We start from the raw sequence: 27,710 nt of genomic DNA, 5'->3' as shown, positions 1-27,710 counted from the left end.
GGCCCAAAGCACAAAAGGCCGGGCTAGCCGGCGTCCCGTGTTGCCCTTGGCAACCATTGAGCAGATTCTCGCTGCCCTCGACCCTGCGTTGAGACAGTAAACCGGATTCCCATTGGCTGGCCTGGGAGGACAGACCAATCGGAGAAGAGGTTGTAGGGAGGCGGCTGAGCGGGGTTGTGGGCGAGGGGGAGGGGTAGGAAGCTAGGGTTAGAGGCAACCCGGGAGGCTAGAACCCCGAGCGTGGTCGGTTGGAGCAAATATGTCTGCCCGGAGGCACATTGGGAACCCTGAGGTGAGGGCCAGGTCCGGACCCCAGAGCCGGAGGGGGCGGGCGCCCCGGAAAAGGCGCCACGTGGGCAGGGACCAGCAGCCAGCGACTTCCGCCAGCCGGAAGGCGGGAAGCGGCCGGCGAGAGCAGGGGGCGGGCTGGGCCGGGGCTGACCCGCACCCCTGGCCCAGATGCCGACTGGACGCCAGTCTCGGTCGCTGCGAGGAGCGAAGTACAAGAAGACACAGCCCCTGCCTTCAAAGGGCCTACAGTCTAGGAGCGAACAGTTGCAGGACGAGTGAAATGCAGAGGGAGCTTCCAACACTCAAAGGCCCCAGCGCTCTTAACGCTGCGGGCCCAGTGAGGCAGGAACAGGCTGACCAGACCCTGGACAGGGGGGCCAAAGAGGCCGCCCGGGCCACCCTTTCCAGGAGACCTTTTCCCACGCCACCTGTCCCACCCTTAGTTCTCTGCTGCATTTGTGGCAGTTTGATGTCAACAGATACTGGACTCCTTACACGCGGTGCTCGTACAAAACAAGGTCTCTGCCCTTAATAAGTTTAGTTTAGCGAGGGAGACTTTAAACAGGATTTGAGTACAGAGGGAATGAGAGACGGTTCTGGAGGTGGAAAGGCCTGGACATGCCAAGGTCATTCATTAGGCAGGTGAAGCAGCATCCCAGGTAGAGAACAGTTGGGTCAAGGTTCAGGGAGTGTGTGAACTCTCAGCAGTCCTCTGTAGGAAGGAGTCTGGAGAGGCAGGAGTCCCTGTGGCAGGGGCCTTTTGTGTGTGACCTGCTGAAGTCAAGGCCTTTATAACACACAAGAGTTTTAGTTGTTTGATCTGATGGTGGCTGCTTGGTACAGCGTTGCAAAAGGCAATTGGGGCTGTGCGTAAGGCTGTGATTATTTAGTAATATCTGATTACTGTATAATCTCATATATGGAATCTAAAAAAGCCCAACTTTTAGGTTTTTGTCATTTCGTGAATGTTACATAAATGGAATCATACAGTATGTGAACCTTTGGAGAGTAGCTTTTTTAAAATTAACAGGCACGGAGCAGGAGTTAAGTCCTTATTTCCAATTAGTATTCGATAGTGTAGATATATAACAGTTTATTCATTCAACTAGTATAGGACATTTTGGCTGTTTTCACTTTGGGGCTGTTACAAATAAGGATTTGAACATCTGGGTTGCAGCTCTTTGTATGGATGTGAATGTTCATTCCTCTGGGATAGATACCTAGGAGTCTAATTGCTGGGTTGTTTGGCAACCATATGCTTAGTTTCATTAGAAATTGCCAAACTATTTTCCAGAGAGGCTGTACCATCTACATTCTCACCAATAAGTATGAGGGATCCAGGTTTTGTAAGCTCTTGGCACCTTTCGATATCGTCAGAATTTTTATTTCAGCTGTTCTGATAGGTTATATAGTCCCATATCATCATGGTTTTCATTTGCATTTCCCTAAGGGGAACCAAGGTGGACAACTTTTCATGTGCTTCTTTTGCTACCAGTAAAAAATGTCTCATGTCCTTGGCCTATATTTTTTACTTTTTTTTTTTTAACAGTTTAGTTTTTGTTTATGTTATTTTTGGTGACTGTAAATACTGAATTTTGCAGAAGTAACCATTAGGATTACATGTTCTTTATTGCTGTTTTTTGTTTTTCCTGGAATTTCTGCTTTTAATTTAATACTTTTTTTCTTTTGGTTGGTACTGGGGTTCCTGGAAACCCTTTTACCTCTGGGCTACACTCCCAGACCTATTTTTATATTTTTATTTGGAAACAGGGTGTCTTAAGCCAACACGGCTGGTTTTGAACCTGTGGGATCCTCCTGTCTTTGCCTCCCAAGCACGAGGATTGCAAGCGTGCGCCACCACGCCTGGCTAATTTTATACTTTTAATGAATAGGGAATTTCCTACATCACTGTTTATAATTTTCTATAGTTACCTTTTCCAAAACTCTATACATTTGCATAGAAAAATTTGGGGGGGGGCTAGAGAGGAAGAGAGACAGGAGTGAGGTTTGTATTATAATTTTGTTTTACATAAATTTTATATCATACCTATAGTTCTTTGACTTGCTTTTTTAACTTACTATATCTTAGGAGTATTCCATGTAAGAAAAATATAGCTCAACTTAATTATTTTAACTTGCCTAAATTCTTGGTATGGTTATATCAGGTTTGTAGGTTTGTTTTTCTAGTTGCTAGACCTCACTTGTGCAAATAGATTGACAATTTGATTAGCTATACCTTTCAGTTATAGCCAGGTTTTGTTCTTAATACTTTTATCCCATTTTCTCCCTTCACCATAGTCATCACTCCTGTACATTTAATGTGTTTCTTTATAATTCACCTGCTATATTTTTCTTGCATAACATTATTTTGTGTGCCTAAATATTTTACAGTAGTATAATGCTAGATATCTTTATAGATTAATTTTATTATGCAAATTATGCTTGTAACTTGACATTTGGGTTGGTTCCACTTTGTGGCTATTTCTTTTTCTTTCTTTCTTTCTTTCTTTCTTTTTTTTGTGTGTGTGGTACTTCTACCTCTGGGCTACATTCCCAAACCTATTTTTTTATATTTTTATTTGGAAACAGGGTCTCTTAAGCCAGCGTGGCTGGCTTCGAACCAGCGCGATCCTCCTGTCTCTGCCTCCCAAGCGCAGGGATTACAAGCGTGCGCCACCACGCCCGGCATGTGGCTATTTCTAATAATGCTGATTTAGTTTCTAGTGAGGATGCTCTTCCTGGCTTGTAGATGTCCACAGTCTCACCTTGTCCTCTCAGTGGAGTGAGGGGAGAGAGAGCTCATTGGCATCTCTAATAAGGATATTAATCCTATGGGATAAGGGATAGTATTCTCGGACTTCCTTTCACCCTCGGTTGTTAATTTATGTATGTATATATGTGTATATATACTTAAAATTTATATTTTAATAGGAGTTTTAATAAGGCGATTGAGGTCTTTGCATATCGATGAGAGGCCTGCCGATCACTGTTACAGAACGATCTCGCTCAGCCATGGTTTAGGGACTCCCCTTTCAAATCTGCACCTTCAGCTCTTTCCTCTCAACCTGGCTGTGTTCTCCAGAGAATTCCTCCAGCATCCGGGGAGTAAAAGACTGGTTGAATTCCTGGCAGGACTAGAGTTGGCGGCTCAACCTCATATACGCATCAGTCGCTTCCTGTCCATATTTTCAGCAAGTGTATCTCTGCCTTCTGCTGCATGGAGTCTTCCCACTCCAGAAACCGTTTCAGGTACTAATCTACAGACTTCTCCCAGCCTGGGCCAGTTGGCCAGTGGTGCAGAAAGGGGAGGGACTTAGCCATCCGCAAGCTTCTCACCCGTCTGTCAGCCTCTGCGTTCCCTCCCCACTGGTGGAGGCGCCGGCGCGGTCAGTCCCTCAGCCTCTGAGAATTGCTTTGGCTCTCTTTCCCTGTCGCTCCTCGGTCATCCTGCCTTGAGTCCACCGAGGCACTTGCACTTGTTGATCAGCTTTCTGGAGTTCAGGACTCCCATGTTCTCTTGCCGTCCCTTCTCCCACTCCAGTCAGTGCCCTTTTGGTGAAGTTTTATCGAGCTGTCGGGAGGGAGTGAAATGTGGTGCTTTCGTTCAGTCTGTTCACTTCACCCAGTAGATCATTATTTGTAATTATTTTATTTACTTGTTCTTTTTCTGGCGCACTTAACAAGAACATAAGATAAGGACCTCGTCTGCATTGTCCCGTTGCCTGGCACACAATAGTAGTTCCATGAATATTCGTCAGATGAATGGCTAAATATACGTCTGAAGCTGAAAGGAAAAGTCAAGGCTGAAAGTTCACTAATTGGAAATTAGAGGCCTATAAATGGAAGTAAGCCTAAGTGTTTGGCCCACAGAGAACCTATTGATTGAGAAGGTGGAATCCTGGAGAGCATAGTAATTAAGCGGCTGACAGGGATGATCCGGGTGTTATTGGAGAATCAGAGAACAGAGGTATCGCTGAAGCCAAGCAAATGGAAACCGAAGGAGGTGGGGATCAGTAACAGTGTCACACTGTGTGCAAAGGTCAAGTAAGTTAGGACCTGGGGAGCCACTCTGTCCAGCAAGCAGGAGCTCCCTGGTGTTGGGTAGCTGCCCTGGGACCCTCTCTAGGAAGGAGGACTGAATCCCTTACAGCGGATTGAAGGGTGAGGTACAGATGTGCCATGTAGATTATTTTTGTTCCTAAGGACGTTAGCTAAGAAATAAGAGGACAGGGTGGTGTTCTAATTACATATTGACTTGTTAAAATCATTCCCGTAGTTAGTGAGCGAAAACAACAGAAACCACCATTTTATTCCCTCTCATGGTTCTGAACGTTAACTTGGCTCGGCTAGGTGGTTCTCACCTGGAATCTTTCGTGTAGTTCTGCAAGATTGACGGGAATTGGGCCTGAATGATCTTGAAAGCATCTTCACTCACATGTGTGGCCATTTTTGCTATCTGTTGACCACACTACCCACAAATGGCCTTTCTGACAGCATGATGGCCGAGTTCCCAGGGCAAGTGTCCCAAGGGAGACAGGCGGAAGCTACATAGACTTTCCTGGTCCAGCCTCAGAAGTCAGATAGTGTTGCTTGGTCACAGTCCCAGATTCTGGAGAGAGAACAGGCCCAACCCCTGAATAGGAAGAGGGTGATATCGCAGGGTGACCAAATGGGAGATTTTCTTGTGGCCATCTTGAAAAATGCACCCTGCTACAAGTGCTGAGAATGTAGGGACCCGCTGTACATGGTGCTGTACACGGAAGCATGGCATAGGAGATGTTTGAGCGGAATGTGAATGGGCCAGATTAAAACTGCCATTTCAAAAAGCTCGTCTTGGGAGGCTGAGACAGGAGGATCGCGCAGGTTCAAAGCCAGCCGCTCTGGCTTGAGAGACCCTGTTCCAAATAAAAAAGTATAAAAATAGGTCTGGGAGTGTAGCCTGGAGGTAGAAGGGTTTCCAGGAACACTAGTACACACACACACACACACACACACACACACACACACACACATACTGGATTGGGGAGTGTAGCTCAGAGGTAGGATGCCCCTGGGTTCAGCCCCCAGCACCATAAATAAATAAATAAATACATAAATAAGTGTAAGATTGCCTAAAAACCAGCACCCCCTCCCTTAATCTTATGGACTTCTCTCTGTAAGTGGAGGAGGTAAATAGATTCTGAACAAAATGTATAACATTTTCAAAACCATTTAAATGTCATTCTTGTTATATGTGTTGCAATGGAAACACAAACAACATTTTGAGTCCCACTTTGAGAGAGATGGGGAGTCAGGAAAGCTCCCTTATTTTGGATGATTTATGATTCAGTCTCATCTTTTGGGTGATTTTCCTTTGGAAAAAAATCCCATCTTTGACTCCTTGTGGGTCTTCCTTCTCCATTATCCATCCATTCACAAAGCCATGTCTCGCTGTACATAACCTGCTAGTAAGTATGAACTCCCGGGTGCTCTGCCACTGAGCTACAGCCCCGGCCCTTTTTATTTTCAGACAGGGTCTTACTAAGTTCCTGAGGCTGACCTTGAACTTGTGATCTTCCTGCCTCAGCCTCCTGAGTAGGCTTGTACCACTCCAGGGCAATTGTTCTTTACACATGCTTTTAAGGTGGCTTTGCTATTATAATTTTTCCACTCAGAGTGCGTTTTCCATCCATCTCTACATATTTTTGTCCATAGAAACTCAACCCTTAAAACACCTCCTGTGCCCACTCTCCTGTGAAATCTTTTCTTACCCCAGTACATGAGCGATCTCCTTCTTTCAGGATCCTAGACACTTGGTGTCTGTGCTGCTCACGTGGCACCAGCACGCACCCTGCACGTTGCCCAGGTCTCTGTTTGACAGGTACTTACCGTTCAGTGGTGAGTATGAGGCCTTGTAACGGAACAGAGATGTACAAGGTAGAGCCCTGTCCCAAGTGCAGAGAATGAGAAGTGTGAATGGCACAGTGATAAAAAAATCCAGGCAGGAAAGCCGGGCGCAGTGGCGCACACTTGTAATCCCAGCATTCGGGAGGATTGTACCGGAGGATCGCGGTTAGTGGACAGCCTCAGCTACTCATTGAGGCCCTCCGCAACTCAGTGAGACCCGGTTTCAAAATAAAGACTATAAAATAGGGCAGGGGTGTAGCTCAGAGGTCGAATGCCCCTGGTTTCCATCCCCAGACCCCCCCCCCCAAAAAAAAAATAATCCAGGCAGGAAAGCGATATCCATCTGACTGAGGCCTTCACAGGAGACTTCCTAGAAGACGTGTTTGTGCTGGATATTGTGTGTACGTGTGTTTAGTGGGCTCAATCTGAGCTATACCCTCAGCCCTTTTTATTTTTGTTTTTTTAAACAGGATCTTACTAGGTTGCTGAGCATCTCACTATTTGCTGAGGCTGGTCTCAGACCTGCAACCCTCCTGTCTGAGCTTCCCAAGTACTGAGATTAGTAAAGGTATGTGCTACCACACTCAGCTTGGGCAGCATTATTATTGTTGTTGTTGTTGTTGTTGTTGTTGTTGTTATTTTATTTTTATTATTTTGTGGCACTGGAGATTGAACCCAGGGGCATTCTACTTCCGAGCTACCCCTCAGCTCTATTTTATGTTTATTTGGAAACAGGGTCTTGCTAGATTGATGAGTCTTACTGAGGCTGTCCTTGAACCTGCCATCCTCCCGTCTCAGCCTCCCAAGTACTAGGATTATAGGTGTGTGCCACCGTGCCCAGCTGGGCATTTTTTTTTTTTTTTTTACTCTTCATAAACCTCAGAGTGTCTTTGACATTATAGGTTGTTCTCCGGCAGCCTGTAATAATGCCATAGCCACGGAACTTTCTAAGTTCCCGCCTCCTCTTAAACTTCATGATGATCACCAATCTTATATCTTTATTTTAAATATATCCCCAGCCGTCTCTTCCTTACGGGCCCTGACCCTCTGCCTGTTAGCCTATAAATATTTTCAAATCTGTCTCTCTTGTGCTCTTTTTATTCTTTTCAAAACAGAGCAAAACAACAAAGATTATCCCTTAGCAACTCTCTTGGGGGGGACAAAAAGACCATCTGTCTCCTTACTGTCCTTTTCTTTCCTTCCTCCCCTGTCCTACCCAAGACCTGCTGTTTTTGTGTCTGCCCATGTCAATTTACTCTAACTGCTCCCACCAGGGCTGTCAACAGTGTCCTGTTTTGCCGAATCCAGACTCGCTTCTCTGTCGTTCTCTTCTTGACCCGCATTCTCGTCTTCCTGTCTGTGCTTGACCTCCTGTTCCCTGACTTGACAGCATTGTTCCCTGTTGACCACTCCCTGCTCCCTGTGTCTCTTCTTTAACTTCCTTGACCCACTTCTTACAGCCTCTCCGGAGTCTCAGCCTTCCTCCCTGACCTTCAGTGTTGGGATTTTTTGTTTGGTCATTATCCCAGCTTTATTGCCCAGGTGCTAATAACACGCCAGTCTTTTTGTTTGTTGGTTTTCTCTCGCCCAGATCTTTCTCCTCATCTCCAGTCACATGTATCCAGCTAGGCACTTCCATTTTGGTTAACCTAAAGACGGTTTCCATACATGCTTTCTCCTTAGCTCCTTTTGGGAGTAGGGTACCACTGTCGTCCTCTTGTTACAGCCCTATTGATTGTACATTTTAAAATGTTTCTTGAAACTGTCTCTTTCCCTTCATCGCTACAGCAGCTGTCTGAGGACTATAGATTCTCTCAGCACAGCAGCCACTCAGTGACTCTGTGTGCCTCCCTCCTTCATGGGGCTGTCTGAGTGATATTCCTAAAACGGAGATGTAATCTCCTTACTCCTCCCTAAACTTCAGTCACTCCCATCTAGAGTCACTTCTCTAGCCTGCCTGCCTGACTTCCTTCCTTCCTTTCTTTCTGTAGTACTGGGGATGGAACCCGGGGCCTTCTACCTCCGAGCTACACCCCCTGCCCTATTTTTATTCTTTATTTTGAAACAGGGTCTCACTGAGTTGCAAAGGGCCTCACTAAGTAGCTGAGGCTGTCCACGAACCACTATCCTCCAGGTCTCAGCCTCCCAAAAGCTGGGATTACAAGCGTGCGCCACCACGCCCAGCTCTAGGGTTTCCTAGCTTTAGCACTGTTGACATTTGGGCTGGCTGTTTCTTTGTTGTGAGAGCTGACCTGTCATTATGGGGTGTTCATCTTCATTCCTGGCTTCTACCCATGAGATGCCAGCAATGCCCCACCACCTAGTAGGACAATTCAAAATGTCTCCAGACATTGACAAATGTCTCTGTTTTATTTTTTTATTTTTTTGGTGGTCTGGGGTTTCTGGAAGCCCTTCTACCTCCGGGCTACACTCCCAGACCTATTTTATATATATTTTTAATTTGGAAACAGGGTCTCTTAAGCCAGCGCGCCTGGCTCTGAACCAGCCTGATCCTCCTGTCTCTGCCTCCCAAGCGCGGGGATTACAAGCGTGCACCACCATGCCTGGCAAATGTCTCTGTTTTAAAGACCTGGGCATCTACCTCCGAGCTACACCCCCAGCCCTAATCTTTTATTCTTTATTTTAGAACGGGGCCTCTTTGAGTTGCAGAGGGCCTCACTAAGTAGCTGAGGCAGTCCGCAATCCTCCTGTCTCAGCCTCCCAAATGCTGGGGCCATTAGATTTCTTAAGGCTGTGTACACTTCCTCTAGTCACCATGCTTTTCTCTCTGTCAGGTCCCCTGGCTCCCCGCCACTTTGACTAACTTTGACCCTCAGGACTCATCTCAGAGGGCACTGTTGGGGATGGCGGCTGAGCCTGGTCTGGGTTAGGTGCTGACTTTGTACGCTTCCTTCACACCCTGCTCCCTCTGCTCGCTCTTCACGGCCTGACATCAGTGTAGCCAGCTGGCAAGGACTGGCTTTTACCTCTGCACCCGACCTCAGCACGGGGGCCTGCTCCTGCTAGGCTCTCCTACATATCTGAACGGAGTGGCCCATGTTCAAGTAAGTCTTTGTTGAAGGCATGAATAGTCTTCCTTGAAACAGCCTCGTTTCACAGCTCTTCTCCTCTCCTGCCATCCCAGTCTGCTTGTGTCACTGAAAGAAAGCCAGTTGGTCAGTAGGTCAAGGAACAGTCCCCTCAAGAGCAAAGGATTATAAGGAAAGAAGTACGGCCGTTCCAGCAGGTCCGCGGCACTCGGTGTCACGCACAAATAGCGTTACACTGTGGTGTGCAGAAAATCAAAAGTAAGGAATGGGACTGAAGAGGGGACGAGGAGGAAAAGAAATGTAGCTTTTTTCTGCTGCAGCATATGGATTTCTCATTAGTCCCTGTAAGGGAAAACCGGGGGCGGGAAGGGCCGCGTGGCTGCAGCTGTCTACACTCGCCCTCCTCATTCTGCTGCCACCACACCTGGTCCCCAGAGATACCCTCACTTCTCAGCTATTTTGGCTTAGGTATGGACAAAATCCCCTCGGTTCAGCAGAGACTAGCCTGGAATGTTTCAAAATAGGCTTTGCTAGGAAACTAGTGGGAAAAACAAAACAAAAGTAAAAACAGGAAATAGGGTATAGAAATGATAAAAAATACAGGGTACCAAAAAAAAGTCCCTTAGCCTGAGTTAACGAAACCTAGTATGTACTTTGCTTGATCAGCGTTTGTTCATTTGTTTCATTTTGCTCTGATATTGTCTTCCCCCTGGGGAACTTGACCTAGAGTCTCCCTTCCAAGTCTTTATATATCTTCCTTCTCTCAGGAATCTTTTTCTGTCTTCATCCTAGGAAAGAATTGGAATCGGCGTTAGAGTCACTTTTTTTTGTACACAGCAGGTTACTGGTCATAATGAGGAATGAGTTTTCCAACCTTTTTCCAAGGAAGGAATAGCTTAGCTTGCAAACGCAATCTGAGGACTGATGCTAACTGTTCCTAATTAAGGTTAACTTGCCAGGTGTGAAGTGAAATACACAGACAATGTCATGCGTTTTTTAATAACGCTAAGGAACTGAACTTTTTACTCCAGGATTTTTTTTTCTCTTGTTTTTCCATTTTCAGTATTAAAATAGCAGATGGCAAGTCTGGATGTGGCCCAGTGGTAGAGCACTCTCATAGCATGTTTGAGGCCCTTGGTTCAATCCCCAGCACCACCACCAAAAAAAAAAAAAAAAAAAAAAAAAAAAAAAAGGCAGATGGCTTATGTTTTTATGTATCAGCTAAAAATTTAATTTAAAAAATAAACTTTATCCTAAAAAATAAAATAAAATAGCAGATGGTAGTTTTGCTTTGGTTGTCCTTACTTGGCAAAATTGATAGCTCTTTATAGGTGCCCCTGTGTTTTTAAATTTTTTCCTTGGTCTCTGAAATCCCAAACTTTTACTAAAAGGTATTTTGTATGATGGGGAAATATCCTATATTGTTTTTATGCTTATTAGGGCATTTGAAAAGATATTTTGATATATAATTTATTTTGCAATCCTCCCAACAGGTCATCCTGTAGTTAATAGTGCCTTTTTTTATTTTATGGTTTCTCTTAAGGAAATATAGCTGCGGAAATACAGTCCTCTTTCAGCTACTCATTTATTGACTGAGTATCAGTAAATGTGTTTATCATGTACTAGGTCCTGGGCAAATACAGATGTGAGTAAATCATTGTCCCTGCTGTCAAGGAAATCCCAGGCTACAGAGGAAGAACTGGTCGTAGACAGTGGGACAGAGCTCTCTGGGGCCAGGGCAGGAAAATGCCTAATTCCACCTTGGACAGCTTTACAGAGGAAATAAATTTTGCCCAAGGACAAGCTGAGAAAAAGCATTCTAGGCAGACTTCTGCCAAGCCTGCAGACATTAGGGGGACATCCCTGACCACTTCAGCATGGGAACCTGCAGAAGATGAGGTTGGAAAGCCATCACCCAGTTTTTATTCTATATTCCACTGCTGCCTATGCAGAACACGCGTTTTTCACACACGTAGGACAGAAAAAAAGGCCTAAACAAGAAACGTGTATTTTGTAATGTTTTTTAATTCTTTAGCCTTCCTTCCCTTAGTGGGAATTTAATTCCTGTACTCACTGCAAGAATTTAGTGCAAGTTAATGTCCTGTGCTTGGATTCTAAGAGTTATCTACAAGAACACAGCACAAGAAAGCCTGACAGGCTTTCTCTCTCTCTCTCTCTCTCTCTCTCTCTCTCTCTCTCTCTCTCTCTCTCTCTTCTCCCTCCCTCCCTCCCTCCCTCCCTCCCTTCCTTCCTTTTTCTTTTTTGGTGGTGGTGGTAATGGTGGTGGTACTAGGTTTTGAATTCAGGGGCATTCTACTTCTGAGCTATGCTTCCAGCCCTTTTTTTTTTTTTTGAAACAAGGTCTCACTACCTTGCTGAGGCCGTCCTGGAAGCTGCGATCCTCCTGGATCAGCCTCTCAAGTCCTGGAATGGCAGGTGTGCACCACCATACCTGCTCTGAAAGGCATCTTTGCTGAACACAAATGGGAAATGCCACCTGTGAGCCCAAGCCTCAGGGAAGCAGCAGGAGCGCCTGCCCGGGAGGCTCTTGATCAGATGGTACCTGGGGCACTGTGCTTACAACTGGATCCCAGCTGCCAAATTGCAGGGGATCTATGAATAAAATGTATAGGGTTCCAGAGGAGATGGTCCAGGAACCATCAAATACGGAGTGGCATTAAAAAGAGGGGCAGGATAGTTGCCTTTCTTTTTAATTTTTCTTTTTGTGGTACTGGAGATGGAACCCAGGGGCATTCTACCTCTGAGCTACATCCCCAGCTCTATTTTTTTTTTATTTTTTTGGTAGTACTGGGGGTTGAACCCAGGGGCTTCTCTACCTCCACGCTATGCTCCCAGACCTATTTTATACTATATGTGAAAAGAGGGTCTCACTAAGTTGCTGAGAGCCTCACTCAGTAGCTGAGGCTGGCTTCGAACCCGTGCGATCCTCCTGTCTCAGCCTCCTAAGCGCTAGGATTACAAGCATGTGCCACCACGCTCGGCTCCCCAGCCCTATTTTTTATTCTTTATTTTGAAACGGTCTCACTGAGTTGCAAAGGGCCTCACTAAGTAGCTGAGGCTGTTGGCGAACTGGGATCCTCCTGTCTCAGCCTCCCAAATGCTGGGATTACAAGCATGTGCCACCAGGCCCATCTGCCTTTCATTATTTTAATGGGTTTCTTGAAGCCAAAGCTGGCGCTTTGTTCTGATTTACACTGTGGACTGAAAGGAAATTGGAGGGAAACAGATTTGGGCTCAATGTAAGCGATAATTTTTAAGAGATTTGTTTTCTTATCACAGTGCTCTGAGATTTTTTTTTTTACAAAATGTGGAAGTATTTTAACATTAACAGGATTACTCCTCACCTGAGGAAATGCCACAGCAAGCCTTACGTGGGAGGGACAACTGGGTCCCTAGAGCACCTTCCACCTTTAAAGTCTATGAGACTTTCCTGTTTGTTCCACTTATTAAGTAAGCATCTGGCTCTTCAGTCTTGTCTTTAACCCAATTAATTGTGAATTTTCTTATTTTGTAGTATTTAACTAGAAGGATACCACAGAACCCAAGATACCAGCATGTCAAGTCAAGACTGGACACTGGTGAGTAAAGATTAGAAAATTAGAACTTTAAAAAAATCCAATAGCTAATTATTGACAGGAAGCAACTATCAAACCTGATAAAAATCACAGCTAGAAGTTTCTCACTATCTTGCCTGATGTTTTTCTGGGCTCAGGATAGATCTTTTAAAAGCTGTTTTTCAGATTATCAATTAAAAAAAAAAACTGCATTCACATAACTTAGCTCATTTTTCCTTTCCACGTAAGAAATAATATAAATCGAGAAAATGAAATCTCAGAAATTGAAACTGTTGATCAATAAGTTTGAGGGCTGATGCTAAATGAATATCAGGAGGTCATCCTCTGTTTTATTTATTTATTTATTTATTTATTTATTTATTTATTTATTTATTGCAGGCCTGGGGATGGAACCCAGGGGCATTCAACCTCCAAGCTACACGCCCTGCCGTATTTTGTATTCTTTACTTTGAAACAGGGTCTCACTAAGTTGAGAGGGCCTCACTAAGTAGCTGAGGCTGTCTGCAAACCGTGATCCTCTGGTCTCAGCCTCCCAAATGCTTGGATTACAAGCATGCGCCACTACGCCCAGCTCATCCTCTGTTTTAGATCACCTTAAATATATATTTTTAAACTGGCAGTAATGTATGTGTGCATGTTTGTTCAGTTTAGTGTTTGCATGAGGTTATAGACTAGGTTAGATTTGAGTGGAGGTAGACAGACTTGAACGAGTCACTAAAATACCAGGCAAATTTAATTAGTGCTGCAGTACAGGTGACATGCACTTTGAGCGCACCTTCTGCTTATTTCCATGCTATTCACGTCTTCCGGTGTGGTGATAAGGACTGCTGCCCAGATCCTAGCGGATTTGCAGCCTTGTGGGGTTTAGGTTGTTTATTTGTTTATTTTTTCCCCTTCCCTTTAAAGCCTGCTGTGGAAAATCCACCTGATTAAGACGGCTTTGCTAGTGGGGACTGTCTGCCTTTAGCAATACTAAATTTCCTACCAGTCCTTCAAGACAACTGAGGAAAGCCAGTGAGGGCAGGTGTGCCTGTGTGTGACCCACCTCATTGCTTTGTCTTTCCCTCTCTCCAGTCTACTGCAAAATCATTATCTTCCACTATGCGTGTTTCTGTAAATAACACTGACTTAAATGTTTGGAATGTAGATAAATAACTGTTTTGTGTACCTTCCTTTCAAAATTTCCATGCTGTACAGATATTTATCCTTGCAAATATCCTGTTTGATGGGCAGGTGAAAACATTATCACTGTTTCTGAGAAGGAGGAAATTGTGGCCCAGAGATTTTGTGATTTACTCAGAGTTCAATAAAGGAGATAAAACTAGGATTGTTTGCCGAGTGAGGAAGCCACGGCTGGAGAGCCATGCGGAGCACACTCACTGTCTTGGCCTGTGCAGCCTCCTGTCTCCCCAGCTCGGTTTCTCCTGCCACGCATGCCCTCGCTCCTTCATCTGCCCCCCTCCACCTAATTGCAATGGGGAGGAGTCCAGATATGATTTTTGAGACAATACAGGAATAAAATGATTTCTCTTGAAACCTTTATGGTCCTTAAAATTAAAAATTTCAAGAGCCGAGGTTTGTCTCAGATATCTAGATTTGTTTATGTCTTTTTTTTTTTTTCCCCTCCTGGAAATCAAATTGGCATTTATGCTATCTTCTTCTTTCTCTTTGATTCCTCAACTCAAAAAAAATTTTTTTGTATGTGGTACTGGAGATTGAACCCAGGGGCATTCTACCTTTGAGCTATACCAGCACTATTTTTTAATTTTTGTATTTTGAAACAGGGTCTCATTAAGTTGTGGAGGGCCTCACTAAGTAGTTGAGGCTGGCTATGAACCTGCGACCCCCGTCTCAGCCTCCCAAGTACTGGGATTACAAACCACACCCAACCATAACCAAAATTTGACTAAAAAATAATGTCCAAAAGCCAGGCATGGTGGTGCAGGTTTGTAATCCCAGGATTTGGGAGGCTGAGACAGAAGGATCCCAGTTTGTTGACAGCCTCAGCTACTTAGGCCCTTTGCAACTCAGTGAGGCTCTGTTTCAAAATAAAGAATAGAAAATTGGGCTGAGGGTGTAGCTCAGAGGTAGAATGCCCCTGGGTTCCATCCCCAGATCCGCAACAAAACAAAACCCGAAATTAATTTCATTTTTTTGGTTGTTTTTTTGTTTTTTGTTTTTTTTTTTTTTTGCAGGTCTGGGGATGGAACCCAGGGGCATTCTACCTCCAAGCTACACCACCAGCCCAATTTTCTATTCTTTATTTTGAAACAGGGTCTCACTAAGTTACAGAGTGCCTCACTAAGTAGCTGAGACTGTCCGTGAACCACGGTCCTCTGGTCTCAACCTCCCAAATGCTGGGATTACAAGCGTGTGCCACCATGCCTGGCTTTAATTTTAATTTTTTAAAGTACTGAGAAACTTATATCCACTTTTGAGGGGGAGAGTTGGAGGAAGGTTACTGAGATTGAACTTGGAGGCATCCCACCTCCAAGCTTTACCTCCAGCCCTTTTTATTTTGAAATGTTCTCACCAAGTTGCTAAGAGTCTTGCTAAGCTGCTGAGGTTGTCTTTGAACCTGTGATCCTCCTGTCTCAGCCTCCCAAGTACTGGGAATACAGGCATGTACCACCATGTTCATCTTTTATATTAAATACCTCTTATAGTCTGAGAGTTTTATTTATTTATTAGCTGTTCATTTGCTGGCGCTGGGGATTGAACCCAAGGACTCTAAGCTACACCCCCAGCTCTTTGTGTTATTTTGTGGTACTGGGGATGGAACCCAGGGGCATTCTATCTCTGAGCTACACCATCAGCCCTGTTTTTCATTCTTTATTTTGAAACAGGGTCTCACTGGGTTGCAAAGGGCCTCACTAAGTAACTGAGGCTGTCCACGAACCGCGATCCTCCTGTCTCAGTCTCCCAAATGCTGGAATTACAAGCGTGCGCCACCACGCCCGGCTTATTTTTCTTTGTGAAACAGGGTCTCTAGGAAGAAGTAGGTTGATGAGAGTCTCACTGCTTGCTGAGGCTGTCTCTGAACCTGTGATCCTCCTGTCTCAGCCTCCCAAGTACTGGGATTACAGGCATACACCACCACTCCTAGCTTAAATTACTTTTAAAAATGAAACTTTTTGTTTTGAATTAATTTGTGGATCCACATGCATTTTGTAAGCAATGATACACAGAGATTCCATGTATTCTTTTTTTTTTTTTCCTTCTTTTTTTCTCTTTTGGAACTGGGGATCAAACCCAGAGCACCACACCCGCAAAGCAGGCGCTTTGCCACTGAGCTATATCCCGGCCCCAGATTCCATGTATTCTTTACCCAGTTTCCCACAGTGGTAACCTCTTGGAAACTATACAACACCATCACAACCGTGGTTCTGACAATGATATGTACAATCAGGATACAAAACTTTTCCATCAGCACAGTGATTCCTTCTGTTGTTCTTTCAGAGCCGTGCTCACCTTCCACTCTTACCCCTTTTATTTCTATGGTCCTCGGTATTGAAACCAGGGGCATTCTACCTCCGCACTATACCCCCAGCCCCATTGTTTTTTTTATTTGAGAAAGGGTCTCACTAAGTTGCAGCGGGCCTCCCAAGCGCGGGGATTATAAGCGTGCGCCACCACGCCCGGCTGATGAGGTTTATTTATTTATTTATTTTTTATTGATGCACTGTATTCATACATCATAATGGTATAAAGATAAATACTTTTGTAGACATACATGCACACATCGCCCAGTTAGCCCCTACCCGATCCCCACCCCGTTCCCTCCCCATCCCTCCTTCCCATTCTTGGCTTAGTGTTTGACATCTAGTATTATAGCAATTTATCTAAAATTAACAATGATAATCTCACATAACAGTTTCATTTGTCTGATACCAAGCTTTATATGAATAAAGATAACATTTCAATATTTCTTTTTGCTTTCTTTCTTACCAGAGAATTTTTTTTCTTTTTTTTTTTTAGGTGAAACTATCACACATTTATTTATTTATTTTTCAGAGAAAATCTATCCTAATATGGAATATGAACTCTAAATACACAAAATGATCTCGAAGAAGAACAAAACTAGAAGATGTATATTTTCTGATTTCAAACCATATAAAGCTATAATAATTGAAACAGTGTAGTACTTTTATAAAGGCAGATATATAAACCATTGGAGTTAAATAAAAGCCTAGAGATAAATTCTTCCATATATTGTCAAGTTATTTTTGACAAGGTTTCCACAGACATTTGGTGGAGGAAATAATAATCTTTTAACCAAATATTGTTGAAAAATAATAATTACATGAAGAAGAATAAAATTGGACCCTTACCTAACACCATATACAAATATTAACTCAAAATAGACAAAAGACCTAAATATAAATCTTGAGACTATAAACTTTTAGAAGAAAATCTGGGTCATAAAACCTCATGACATGAAATTGGCAGTATTTTCTTGGATATGATTTCAATGGCACAGGCAACAGAAGGGTAAACAAACTCCCTAGAAAGTAAAAAAATATTGTATATCCAAAGACAATGTAGACAGAGTTAAAAGTTACTGATAGAATGGGATAAAATATTTCCAAATGCTATATCTGAAGGTATATTAATATTCCAACTAGAAATCCTAAAAATTAGCAACAACCAAAGCAAACAATACAATTTAGAAATAGGTAAAAGACTAACATAAATAATGAATCTCCAAAGATAACCAATCTTAGTTGTCTGTTGGATGGAAAATCTTTTTTCTCTGGTTCTGGTGTGTATTACCTATTTCTTCTTTGTAGTTAATCTCTTTGAGTATTTTCTCTAGTGCTGGTTTTGAAGACGTAAATTCCTTCAGTTTCTGTTTGTCATGGAAGCTTCTTATTTCCCCATCTAATTTGATAGAAAGTTTTGCTGGGTAGGAAATTTTTGGCTAGAAGTTGTTTTCTTTCAGAGTTTGGAATATGTTACTCCACGCCCTTCTGGCTTTCATGACTTGGTTTGGGAAGTCTGGAGTGATTCTAATTGGTTTGCCTCTGAATGTCACTTGGCCTTTTGTTTTTGTTGCCTTTAAGATTCAATTCTTGGCTTCCACATTAGTCATTTTAACAATTTTGTGGCGTGGTGATCCTCTTCTCTGATCCTGTCTAAAGGGAGGTCTATAAGTTTCCTGGACCTGTGTATCAACCTCTTGCTCTATGTTTGGAAAATTTTCTGCTCTTACTTCCTTGAAGAGATTGTTGATCCCTTTGGTTTCACCTTCTTTTCCCTCCTCTATTCTGATTATTCTTAGGTTAGCTCTCTTAAAATGGGCACATATTTCTTCAATGTCAGATTCCTGCTGTTGGATTTTTTTTTTCTAAATTAGAAACTATGTGTTCATTTTTGGAGTGATCATCTTCTAAGAGCGAGATTCTGTTCTCCATGTGGTCTAATCGGTTGTTTATACTTTGAATTGAGGCCTTTACTTCATTGATTACATCCTTTATCTCTTTTTGGCTCTCTCTGAATTCTTTTTGAAACACCTCTATTATTTCTACAGTTATTTTCCTGATTTGATCTTCTAGAAATCTCTGAATTTCTGTTTTATCGGGTTCTGATGTTGTGGGGTTGTGGGCATTCATTGCTCCATTTTTATTCCTCTTTCCTATGATTTCGGAAGTTTGTGCCTTCTCTGGGTTCTTCCCTTGGGTCACTATGATTTCACTTAAGATGCTCTGGATCTCAAGTCTGTGGTATCTCAGTCCCCACTACTCCTTTACTGGGTTGTATTGCAGAGTCTCAGACCCAGGGAGTTGATAGAGGCTGCTTTAGACCATGGGGGGTGCCAAGTTGGGCGTTCTCCTGCATGGAGTTATGACTATAGTGTGATATCTCTGCCCCTGCCACTCCCCCACTGGGTAAAGTCCCTGGGAGTCAGTACTGGGATTTCTCCTCTAGGGGCCGCAATTTGACTCCCTGTTGTTGAGTGCACTGATGGAGCTGTAGTGGACTTGGTGAATTTGCTGCCGCCACCCCGGTGGCAATATGGCGCCGCTGCCACGCCCTCGGCTGTGAGGCTGGCGTATTTCTTCTCTGTTTTTGAGCTCCGCTCTGAGTCCCTGCAGGGTGCACTGAGCCCAGCCCCTGGGAGCTTTAGACGCTCCCTGCGCCAAAAAATCTGCCGAATCCTGCCCGGCTGTTCCGCAGCGGCTCACCTCGGCTCGCTGTCCGCCGCTCCTCTCTGGAGCCTGGTGGCTGTTGAGTGCGTTCGTCTGGAGCCGTCCGGTGAACTCGCTGCTGCCGCCCGCAGTAAGGTGCTGCTGCTGCGTCCTCGGGCGTGAGGCCAGTGTATATCCTCTGTGGCTCTGAGCTACGTTCTGAATCCCCCTCCTCTCTGGAGCCTGGTGCTGGAAGGAAAGATGGCGTACTCGCGGCTCCGCGTCGCGGCTCCGGCTGCAGCACTGCAGTCTGGTTTCTTTCTGGTGTCTCGTTTTTTCAGCCCTCTTTTTCTCTGTCCCTCGTATTTACCTTTTTTGTTTCCCTGCTGACGGTGTTTTCTGGCTATGAAAGGTGCTGATTTTGTGGTAATAGAGATTGGTTGTTAGCAGGGCTCATAAGCCCCGCTTTTCTCCGTCGCCATCTTCGATGAGGTTTATTTTTAGCAGAGCAGTTTCTCTTTTAAATTTAAGTCCATGATACATTTTGAAATAATTTTTACATATGGTATATTTCTTAGATCAGGATTCACTTTTTTGCTCGTAGGTGCTCATTTGGTCTAACAGCACTTGTTGGAAAGGTTGCTTTTCCTCGATTGTACTGCATGCTCGTCTTGGTCTGAAGTCATTTGGGCTTTCGTATGTGGGTCTGCTCCTGGGTCTCTGTTCTGTTTCCTTGGTTTGTGTATCTCTCCCCCCACCCACACCACAGTCTTGATTACTCTAATTATATAGTAAATTGGATTCTTGGTTAGATCAATTATTCCCACCTATTTTTTCTTTACAAATTACTTTAGCTACTCTAATTTCTTTTTTTTCCATATGAATTTTAGAGTAATCTTATTTACATTTACAAAAAATTGCTGTGATTTTGATAGGAGTTATTTATCAATTTGGGGAGAATCGACATCTTTACTGTGTTGAATAACCATTAATCTACTTTCTGTATCCATGGATTTGTGTATTCTGGACATTTCCTATAAATGGAACCATATGTAGCCTTTTGTGTCTGTCTTTTATCACTGCAGTATTTTTCAGGGTTTCTCTTTGTTGTAGCATGTGTCAAGACTTCATTCCTTTTTGTTGCCAAATAATATTCTATTGTCTAGATAGTCCATATTTTGTTTATTTGTCATTAGTTGATGGATCCTTGGATTGTTTGCATTTTCTGCTGCTGTGAACGTCAGTGTATACAAGTTCTTGTGTGAACATGTGCTCTCAGTTCCCTTGGGTCTCTACCTAGGTGTGGAGCGGCTGGTCATATGGTACTCTATGTTTAATTTTTTGAGAAACTGCCAAACTGTTTTCAAAAGCAGCCACACCACTTCTCATCCCCATCAGCCGTGTTAGATGGGCCCTGTTTTCTTCACGTCCTCACTAATGCTTGTTATTGTCTGTCATTTTGATTATAGCCATCATTGTGGGCATGAAGTAGCATCTCATTATGGTTTTAATTTGCATGTTCCTAATGACTAATGATGTTGAGCACCTTTTTATGTGCTTATTGGCATTTGTATATCTCCTACGGAGAAAAGTCTATTCAAATAATTGGCCCATTTTAAATTGGGTTATTTTTCCTCATATTATAAGAGTTCTTTTATTTATTCTGGATATTAGACTCTTACCAGAATTTTAATAATTGCAAGTATTTTCTCCCATTCTGTGGGTTGTCCAGGGTTTTTGTTATACTTAGATGGAGGAATAAAGGAAAGTATATCTACCTATCTTCCTGCAAGCAGAAGTCTTCCAGACTTGTTTCTTATTAGCTTTTAAAAGGGCCAAAGCATGCCTCATTGCTCAAAGTATTTTAAAGTCAGTGTGGGAGAGAAATCTTATCCTCATGTTTGGTGTTTGTACGTGTGTGCGCTTGCGTGTGTGTGTGTGTGTGTGTGTGTGTTTGAAATTTAGCAACTGTTTTAAAGTCAACTTAGGGTAGAGCTCTTCCTTTAATGTGTGTGTTTCCATGCTTTGTGACTTACCTCTCTGTGAGTCCAGAGGAAGTGTCTACCCGGCGCCGCATCCGTGGGTAATAGACTAAGACACCAAGCCTGTCGGCCTTTGGTAGCCACCATGGCCTGGGGCAGCACAAACCCAGGGTTTAGTCCAAATATTATCATTTGTCTGGGGTGGCAGAAGGTAAAAATTTGAGGAGTCCTGGCTGAGAACACACAGGGGGGGTTGTTTAGCCAAGTAAATGTTGCTTAGGTCAAGCTTCACTTTTTATCATGGGTCTAACAGCATTTGCTGAAAAGGTTACTTTTTCTCTACTGAATTGTATGTTCATCTTTGTCAAAATTCAGATGGACATATAGATGTGGGTTTATTTCTGGAATATTTTTAAGCTCTGCATTCAGAGCAGTGGAAATAGGTATAAGAATGAATGAACATTTGCCATTTCTAGGCTGAGTTGACGGATCTTTAGACTTTTCTTACCAAATTGCAATTCAGAGTTGATCACAATAAATCAAGAATTTTGTGGTATCTCCAGCCTTTACCCAAATCACCTTCTACTTAGTTGGTATCTTCCTCTTGGGGAAAGGTTAATTTTTGTACTTCTGGCTCCTCTTCTTGAAACCCAAACACTGACGTAGAGCCATGGCTGGAAATATCAGAAGTGTTTTGATTTTCCAGCCTTTCATTTGTTCTGTAGGTGCCCGCGCATACTGTCCAGCTCCCCGGGCCTGGCCAGGCTGGGTCTGGAGTGGAGTTGCGTCTGGTGAGATCCCTGCCTGCACGCCGTTCCTTCAGGCACCACCGCAGGGTCCTTGCATGTTCTCAGGCACCCTCTCTGGGATTCCGTTCTGTAGCACTGCAGGCTGATGAAGGGACACTTTCCGAGCACAAGGCTCTCCCTTTATTAGTCCCTTACACACTTGTCGGCTGCACGTTCCTCTCACTTCAACCTGTAGTTGATCTAATTTCACATTTCTCTGAGCTTTCCAAATTCTGCAAACTTTCTCCAGTCTTTTAATCCTAGTCATATTTTTATTTTTGTAAAATTTACCTTTCTTTCTTATCTCTTCTGCACAAGCCCGAATATTTCGTCACCTTTTTTTTTTCTTCTTTCGTCTTTACTTTTCCAGAATATTTGCTAATAGCCTTGATCTTAAGCACCCAAACTCATTACAGACTAGGTGCTCTTCATTTTTATTTGATATTTAATTCTGTCTCTTACGTCAAAGGAAAAAGTGTACAGGAAAGGTTTTTACAAACCAGACAGTGCTATATACACGTATAACCTATTGAGTTAACAAAGGCCCACTGTGCCTCTTTTCACGCTTTCTGCTCCTTCTGAGCCAAAAGAACTTCTCCGTAGAGGAGGGAAATATTGAAGAAAAATAAAGCCGTTGAGTTGTCTCTTAGCAACTGAGTTCGTGCCTTATAAATCTTACCCTCCTTAGATTACTGCTGCTCAGAATCACTTGCTTTTCTTACGGGCTCAGTACAAACAATGTTATTAAGTTTTAGGAACACAACAGAAAAAAAAATCTAATGAATGGCTCCCTTGTTTAATCGATTGTGCTCTATCTTTGCACAGGACTATTGACATAGTTGTTTCTTTCTCTGAATTCTAATTATAAAACTTTTGTTACAAATCTTTCATTGCAACTTAAGTTGTAAACAAGGTAGAAGCTAAACACCACCTTCTATTTCTCTCGGTTGCCTGAGTCAGTATGGGTCATATGAGTAGCCTGTAACATAATTGTGTATTTTAAAGAAAATCAAGTATGCAAAAAATTAAGCCAAATAAGGACGTGATTATTATATTATAAAATTATTTGCTGTAAGGACTTTTTAACGGCAGATCTTCATAGTATATTTCATTCGGCAAATATTGTTTAGTGTCTCCTCTGCTAGACAATAGGAAGTATAAAGAGTGTATGTCTACACACTCTTGCACGTGCACAGATAAATAATCTTGGGCTTTTGATGGATGAAGGGGGAGAGGACAGTGATGGATGCCCTGTGGGTGGTAAGGGGTGCGGTGGGACTTGAGAGGTCACTTCCTGCCAGGGAAGCTCACGAGGTGATAAGTCAGAGAACCCAAGACTAACAGAGGGTGTCCAATTCAGTAATTAAGGCAGTCTAGAAGAGGTAGGTAATTGTTGGCATCTTCAGTGCAAAAACAAGAAGTAAGCAATGGAGAACCATTGACTTTTCCTTTTTAATCAAAGCCTTATCTAGTTGGGCATGGTGATGCATACCTGTAGTCCCAGGAAGAGAGTAATTTTGACATCAGTCTTAACAACTTAGATGGACACTCAGCAATCTAGCAAGACCCTGTTTCTCATTAATAATAATAATAATAATAATAATAATAATAATAATAGAAGAGGGATAGAATATAGCTCAGAGGTAGAATGCCCCTGGGTTCAACCCCCAGTGCCCTCCACAGTGTTATATAGGAAAATTTGTCAGTAATGTGTATAGTGTGTGTCGGGGGGTGTTACTGGAGATTAAACCGAGTGGCATTCTACCTCCTAGCAACAGCCCCGGCCCTTTTTTATTTGTTTTAAAATAGGGTCTTGCAGCCGGTCGTGGTGGCTCATGCTTGTAATCCCCGCTCTTGGGAGGCCAAGACAGGAGGATCGTGCAGGTTTGTAGTCAGCCTCGCTGGCTTAAGAGACCCTGTTTCCAAATAAATAAAAAAGGTCTGGGAGTGTAGCCCGGAGGGAGAATGGCTTCCAGGAACCCCAGTACCACCAAAAAAAAAAAAAAAAAAATAGGGTCTTGCTAGGTTCCCGAGAGTCACTACATTGCTGAGGCTGTCCTTGAACCTGTGATCCTCCTATCTCAGTTTTCCAAATACTGGGATTATAGGCATATGCCACCATGTAACTGAATTATGAGGTCAGTTAATTTTCAGTCTTTAAAAAGCAGTCAAAATAGTTTCTGATTGCCGGGTGTGGTGGCGCACGCTTGTAATCCCCGTGCTTGGGAGGCAGAGACAGGAGGATCGCGCAGGTTCGAAGCCAGCCGCGCGCGCTGGCTTATGAGACCCTGTTTCCAAATAAAAAAGTATAAAAAATAGGTCTGGGAGTGTAGCCCGGAGGTAGAAGGGCTTCCAGGAACCCCAGTACCACCAAAAAAAAAAAAAAAAAAAAATAGTTTCTGATACAATTAGATACAGTAAGACAAGGCACTTGGTTAACATGTAAGTGTGTAAATTAGGATAAAATGCCACTTTTCGTACTTTCTTTTTTTTTTTTTTTTGTGGTACTGGGGGTGGAACCCAGCGGCTTTTCTACCTCAGGGCTATGTTCTCAACCTATTTAATACTTTATTTAAAAAGAGGATCTCACTAAGTAGCTGAGGCTGGCTTCGAACCTGTGCGATCCTCCTGTCTTCGCCTCCCAAGCGCGGGGATTACAAGCGTGCGCCACCACGCCCGGCTTACTTTTCGTACTTTCTAAAATCACATTTAGGAACTTGGTGTTGGCTTGTGTCAGCCATTATACGATCACATTTCCCTAGCAGAAGCAACACAGAAATCCTCCATTTTATTTTCTCCCCCATTCTTGGACAAAATGAATGTCTATAATGAAAAGAGCTCCTTACTGTTAGCCCTCTTTGATTTATTTGTAATTTTGCCAAATATTTGCATAACTCTGCAAAAAAATTGGTTTCTCTGCCTTCTCTTTTGATAGGAAAAGCAAACAGTAGGCTGCATAGCTTACCTCCGAGCCTTATGTGAGGGTCTGCAAGATGGAGTACTGCATAAATACACTGAAAATGTTGATGATGATTAATTAAAAATTAATGTTAGACACTTTAGTCAGAACCGCTTTTGCTTGGAAATGCAGTATTTTGATAATAAAGATGATGTAAATGAGGTTTTCTGCTGCTTTCAATTTCTCAGGGAATTAACAGCATCAGATGGCCCCACCTCTTCTGATTGAGGAAATAGCACTCCTTATAAGTTCACCTCATGATCACTGTGTTTTAAAACAACTCAAGGGCTGAGGTGGGAGAGCACTGGCCAGCATATACAAGGCCTAGGGACTCAATCTCCAACAACACAAAAATAAAAAATAAATACTACTAGCTGGGTGGGTTATTCCAGTACTGGCGGGGGGGGGGGAGCTGAGATGGGAGGTTTGCAGGTTCAAGACTAGGCTCAGCAACTTAGTGAGACTCTCAGCAGTCTAATGAGACCCTGTTTCTAAAAAAAAAAAAAAAACCTGAAAAAGGGCTTGAGGTATATCTTAGAGGTAGAATGTCTCTGGCTTCAACCCCCAGTGCCACAAATAAAAGTAAATACTAATAAAACAACACCACTAGAAAAGCCAGGTTTAGGGTGAGCCATACTAGAAACCAGGAGGTTGAGATATAAATCCTGACTTTGTCGCTGTCTGGCTGTGCCACTGGACAAAACCGAAGTCTTCCTGTTTCTCAGTTTTCTGACTAGACTGCCTAAAGCTTCCCAAGCCAAAAGAATGCTGGCTGTCAGCACCACGCAGCAGTGGGGGATTCTAGGACATACATCTAAAAGCTGCTCTCTAAATATTGTAAGAATAAGACTGTGGGAAGCAGAGTAGCATACCGACTTGTAGCCGACTTCCCGCCGTGTATTGTGCAGAGTTGTGGTAGGGAAGAGACCTGGGTATCCGGGAGGAATTTGTGGTTTCTCTCTGGAGTTCTAGTCACTGCTCCAGTCAACTGTAATCTGAAGAGCCTAGAAAAGAATGTATCGGTTCTAATCCTGTTCTTTGGTAGTGTTTGTGCATTTTTTTTTCTTTTCTTTTTTCTTTTTTTTTTGCGGGTCTCGGGATGGAACCTGGGTGGGGGCATTCAACCTCCAAGCTACATCCCCTGCCCTATTATATATATATTTTTTTGATTCTTTATTTTGAAACAGTTTCATTAAGTAGCTGAGGCTGTCTGCCAACCGTGATTCTCCTGTCTCAGCCTCCTCAATGCTGGGATTATAAGCATGCGCCACCACACCTGGCTGTTTGTGCCTTTTCTAAGACATTCTTGGTGTCTATCTGTAGACGACTCAGACATTTTGAGCAGCCCTGAAGCTGAGCTTCAGGAAGGACGTTGGGTGTAGGACTATCCATAGTCCTCCTTCCTAGTCCTGATACAGAGAGGGTATGTCTTAAGATGAAAACAAAACAAAATAACCCCAAGCAGTATATTTTAGCCCATTATGAATTCATGGTTAAAAATTAATAACAAGTGAAATAAGTTTTTTTTCATGTATTTTGGTTTTCAGAACAAGGATTTTCTTTCTCTGCTTCTGACCCAGATATGAAGAAAAGTTGAGGCTAGTCCTTGAAAACATCAGTTCGTGGCATTAATTGGAAGCATTTCTTTGATTCAAAAGAAATCATTTGGGCTAACACTAACTAGATCCTATGCTTAAAGTTAAGAGCACAATTTTAGAAATGAGAAATTACAAGCCTGATGTGGTGGCACATGCTTGTAATCCCAATACTTGGGAGGCCGAGACAGGAAGATTGCAAGTTCGAAGCCAACCTCGACAACTTATCAAAGCCCTCTGTAACTTAGTGAAACCCTGTTTCCAAATAAATAAGATCAGGCTAGGGGTTTAGCCCAGAGGTAAAATTCCTTTGGATTCAATCCCCAGTGCCACAAAAAAAGAAAAAAAAAGAGAGAGAAATTATTTATCGTGGTTTTCTTTTGCCATACTTTTAGGTGCCAGATAGAGCTTGCTGTGTTGAATTGAATCAAACTGCAGCGTGCCCAGTAAAAAATAATAGCTCCTGGCTTGAACGCTAGATTTAATTCATTCGAAAATCAGAATGATTCTGGCCCAGTTTAAAGTATGAAAATTCTCCAAACCACCTTGGCTAGAACCGAGTGTTACAGAATCAGACCATAAAGCACAAGGGCTGGGGACTCTTCACAGCAGTGGGAATCTGCTGTTACTTTTCAGCAAATCAAGTCCACGGTGAATTCTAACATCCAGTCTGTGTGGTCTAGTTCAGCCTGCAACATCAGTGTGAATAGTGGAGACCAAGTTCAGGAAAGAGGAGGAAACCACAAAGACACAGTAGAGAGTAAAAGGTTGCTTGGCTAGCCAGAAAGGCACATTTCAGACATTCAGAGAACATCGATTCTTTCTTTCTCCTTCTTTGTATATCTTCCCCATAAAACAATTATGGGGGGTAGATATAGGAAGGAGGAAAGCTTTGGCTCAAAAAAGGAAAAAAATGGATATCAATTCTCAATCTATATTGTCCGAGGCTACTAAATGTTTTTTGGGGGATGCACCCCAGCTTAAATACATTTGACCAAAACATTTTCCTCCGTTCTACATCTTTGATGCTGTATAATCCAGAAGACTGCTGACTGTGGGTGGCCCCGTTGCCTACTGTCCAAAATCCCATTGGAACAGGATAGGGCGGCTTAGGGAGTACTTGTTCTCTGTGATATTCTTCCATTTAAAGTATATTTAAATTTTTCATTTTCTTTTTAGGTAACAGTATGACGAAATACATCGAGAAGCTAGAAGAGATCAAAAAAAGTGAGTAACACTAGTGATGGCTTGGAAAAAATGGAACTCCATAATGTGCTAAAGGCTGGTTTTCAACTAACCGCCACACTGCCGCTGACGTGTGCGGAGAGCTGTGGGAGTCAGGTGAGCCTGGTAGGTGCTGGAAGGACATGGGAGACACTGGGCACCCTTCTAGGAACGTGGCCTGTGAGTCTGAGCTCTGCCCCACTGGCGTCCC

The 27,710-nt window shown here is 43.1% G+C and overlaps 1 protein-coding gene across 3 annotated transcripts in view; it reads left to right on the top strand.

Moving 5' to 3' along the window:
• Nucleotides 1-259: 259 nt before the first annotated feature.
• Nucleotides 260-27,710, top strand: part of CEP41 (centrosomal protein 41) — a gene marked incomplete at both ends in the record, with an annotated part of 46,173 nt that continues 18,722 nt past the window's right edge. For 2 of the 3 annotated variants that reach the window (XM_080700905.1, XM_080700904.1), the window contains 3 exons: nucleotides 260-292; nucleotides 12,763-12,826; nucleotides 27,455-27,502. In XM_080700905.1, coding sequence (XP_080557031.1) covers nucleotides 260-292; nucleotides 12,763-12,826; nucleotides 27,455-27,502 — 145 coding nt within the window. The remainder of the gene's footprint in view (nucleotides 293-12,762; nucleotides 12,827-27,454; nucleotides 27,503-27,710) is intronic. The other variant, XM_080700906.1, reaches the window with a different exon arrangement.

Source organism: Muscardinus avellanarius (genome assembly GCF_963383645.1).
Source record: "Muscardinus avellanarius genome assembly, chromosome: 9".
Lineage (NCBI taxonomy): Eukaryota > Metazoa > Chordata > Mammalia > Rodentia > Gliridae > Muscardinus > Muscardinus avellanarius.
Note: the sequence above shows the minus strand (reverse complement) of the source record. Positions and strands in the feature narration are given on the sequence as shown.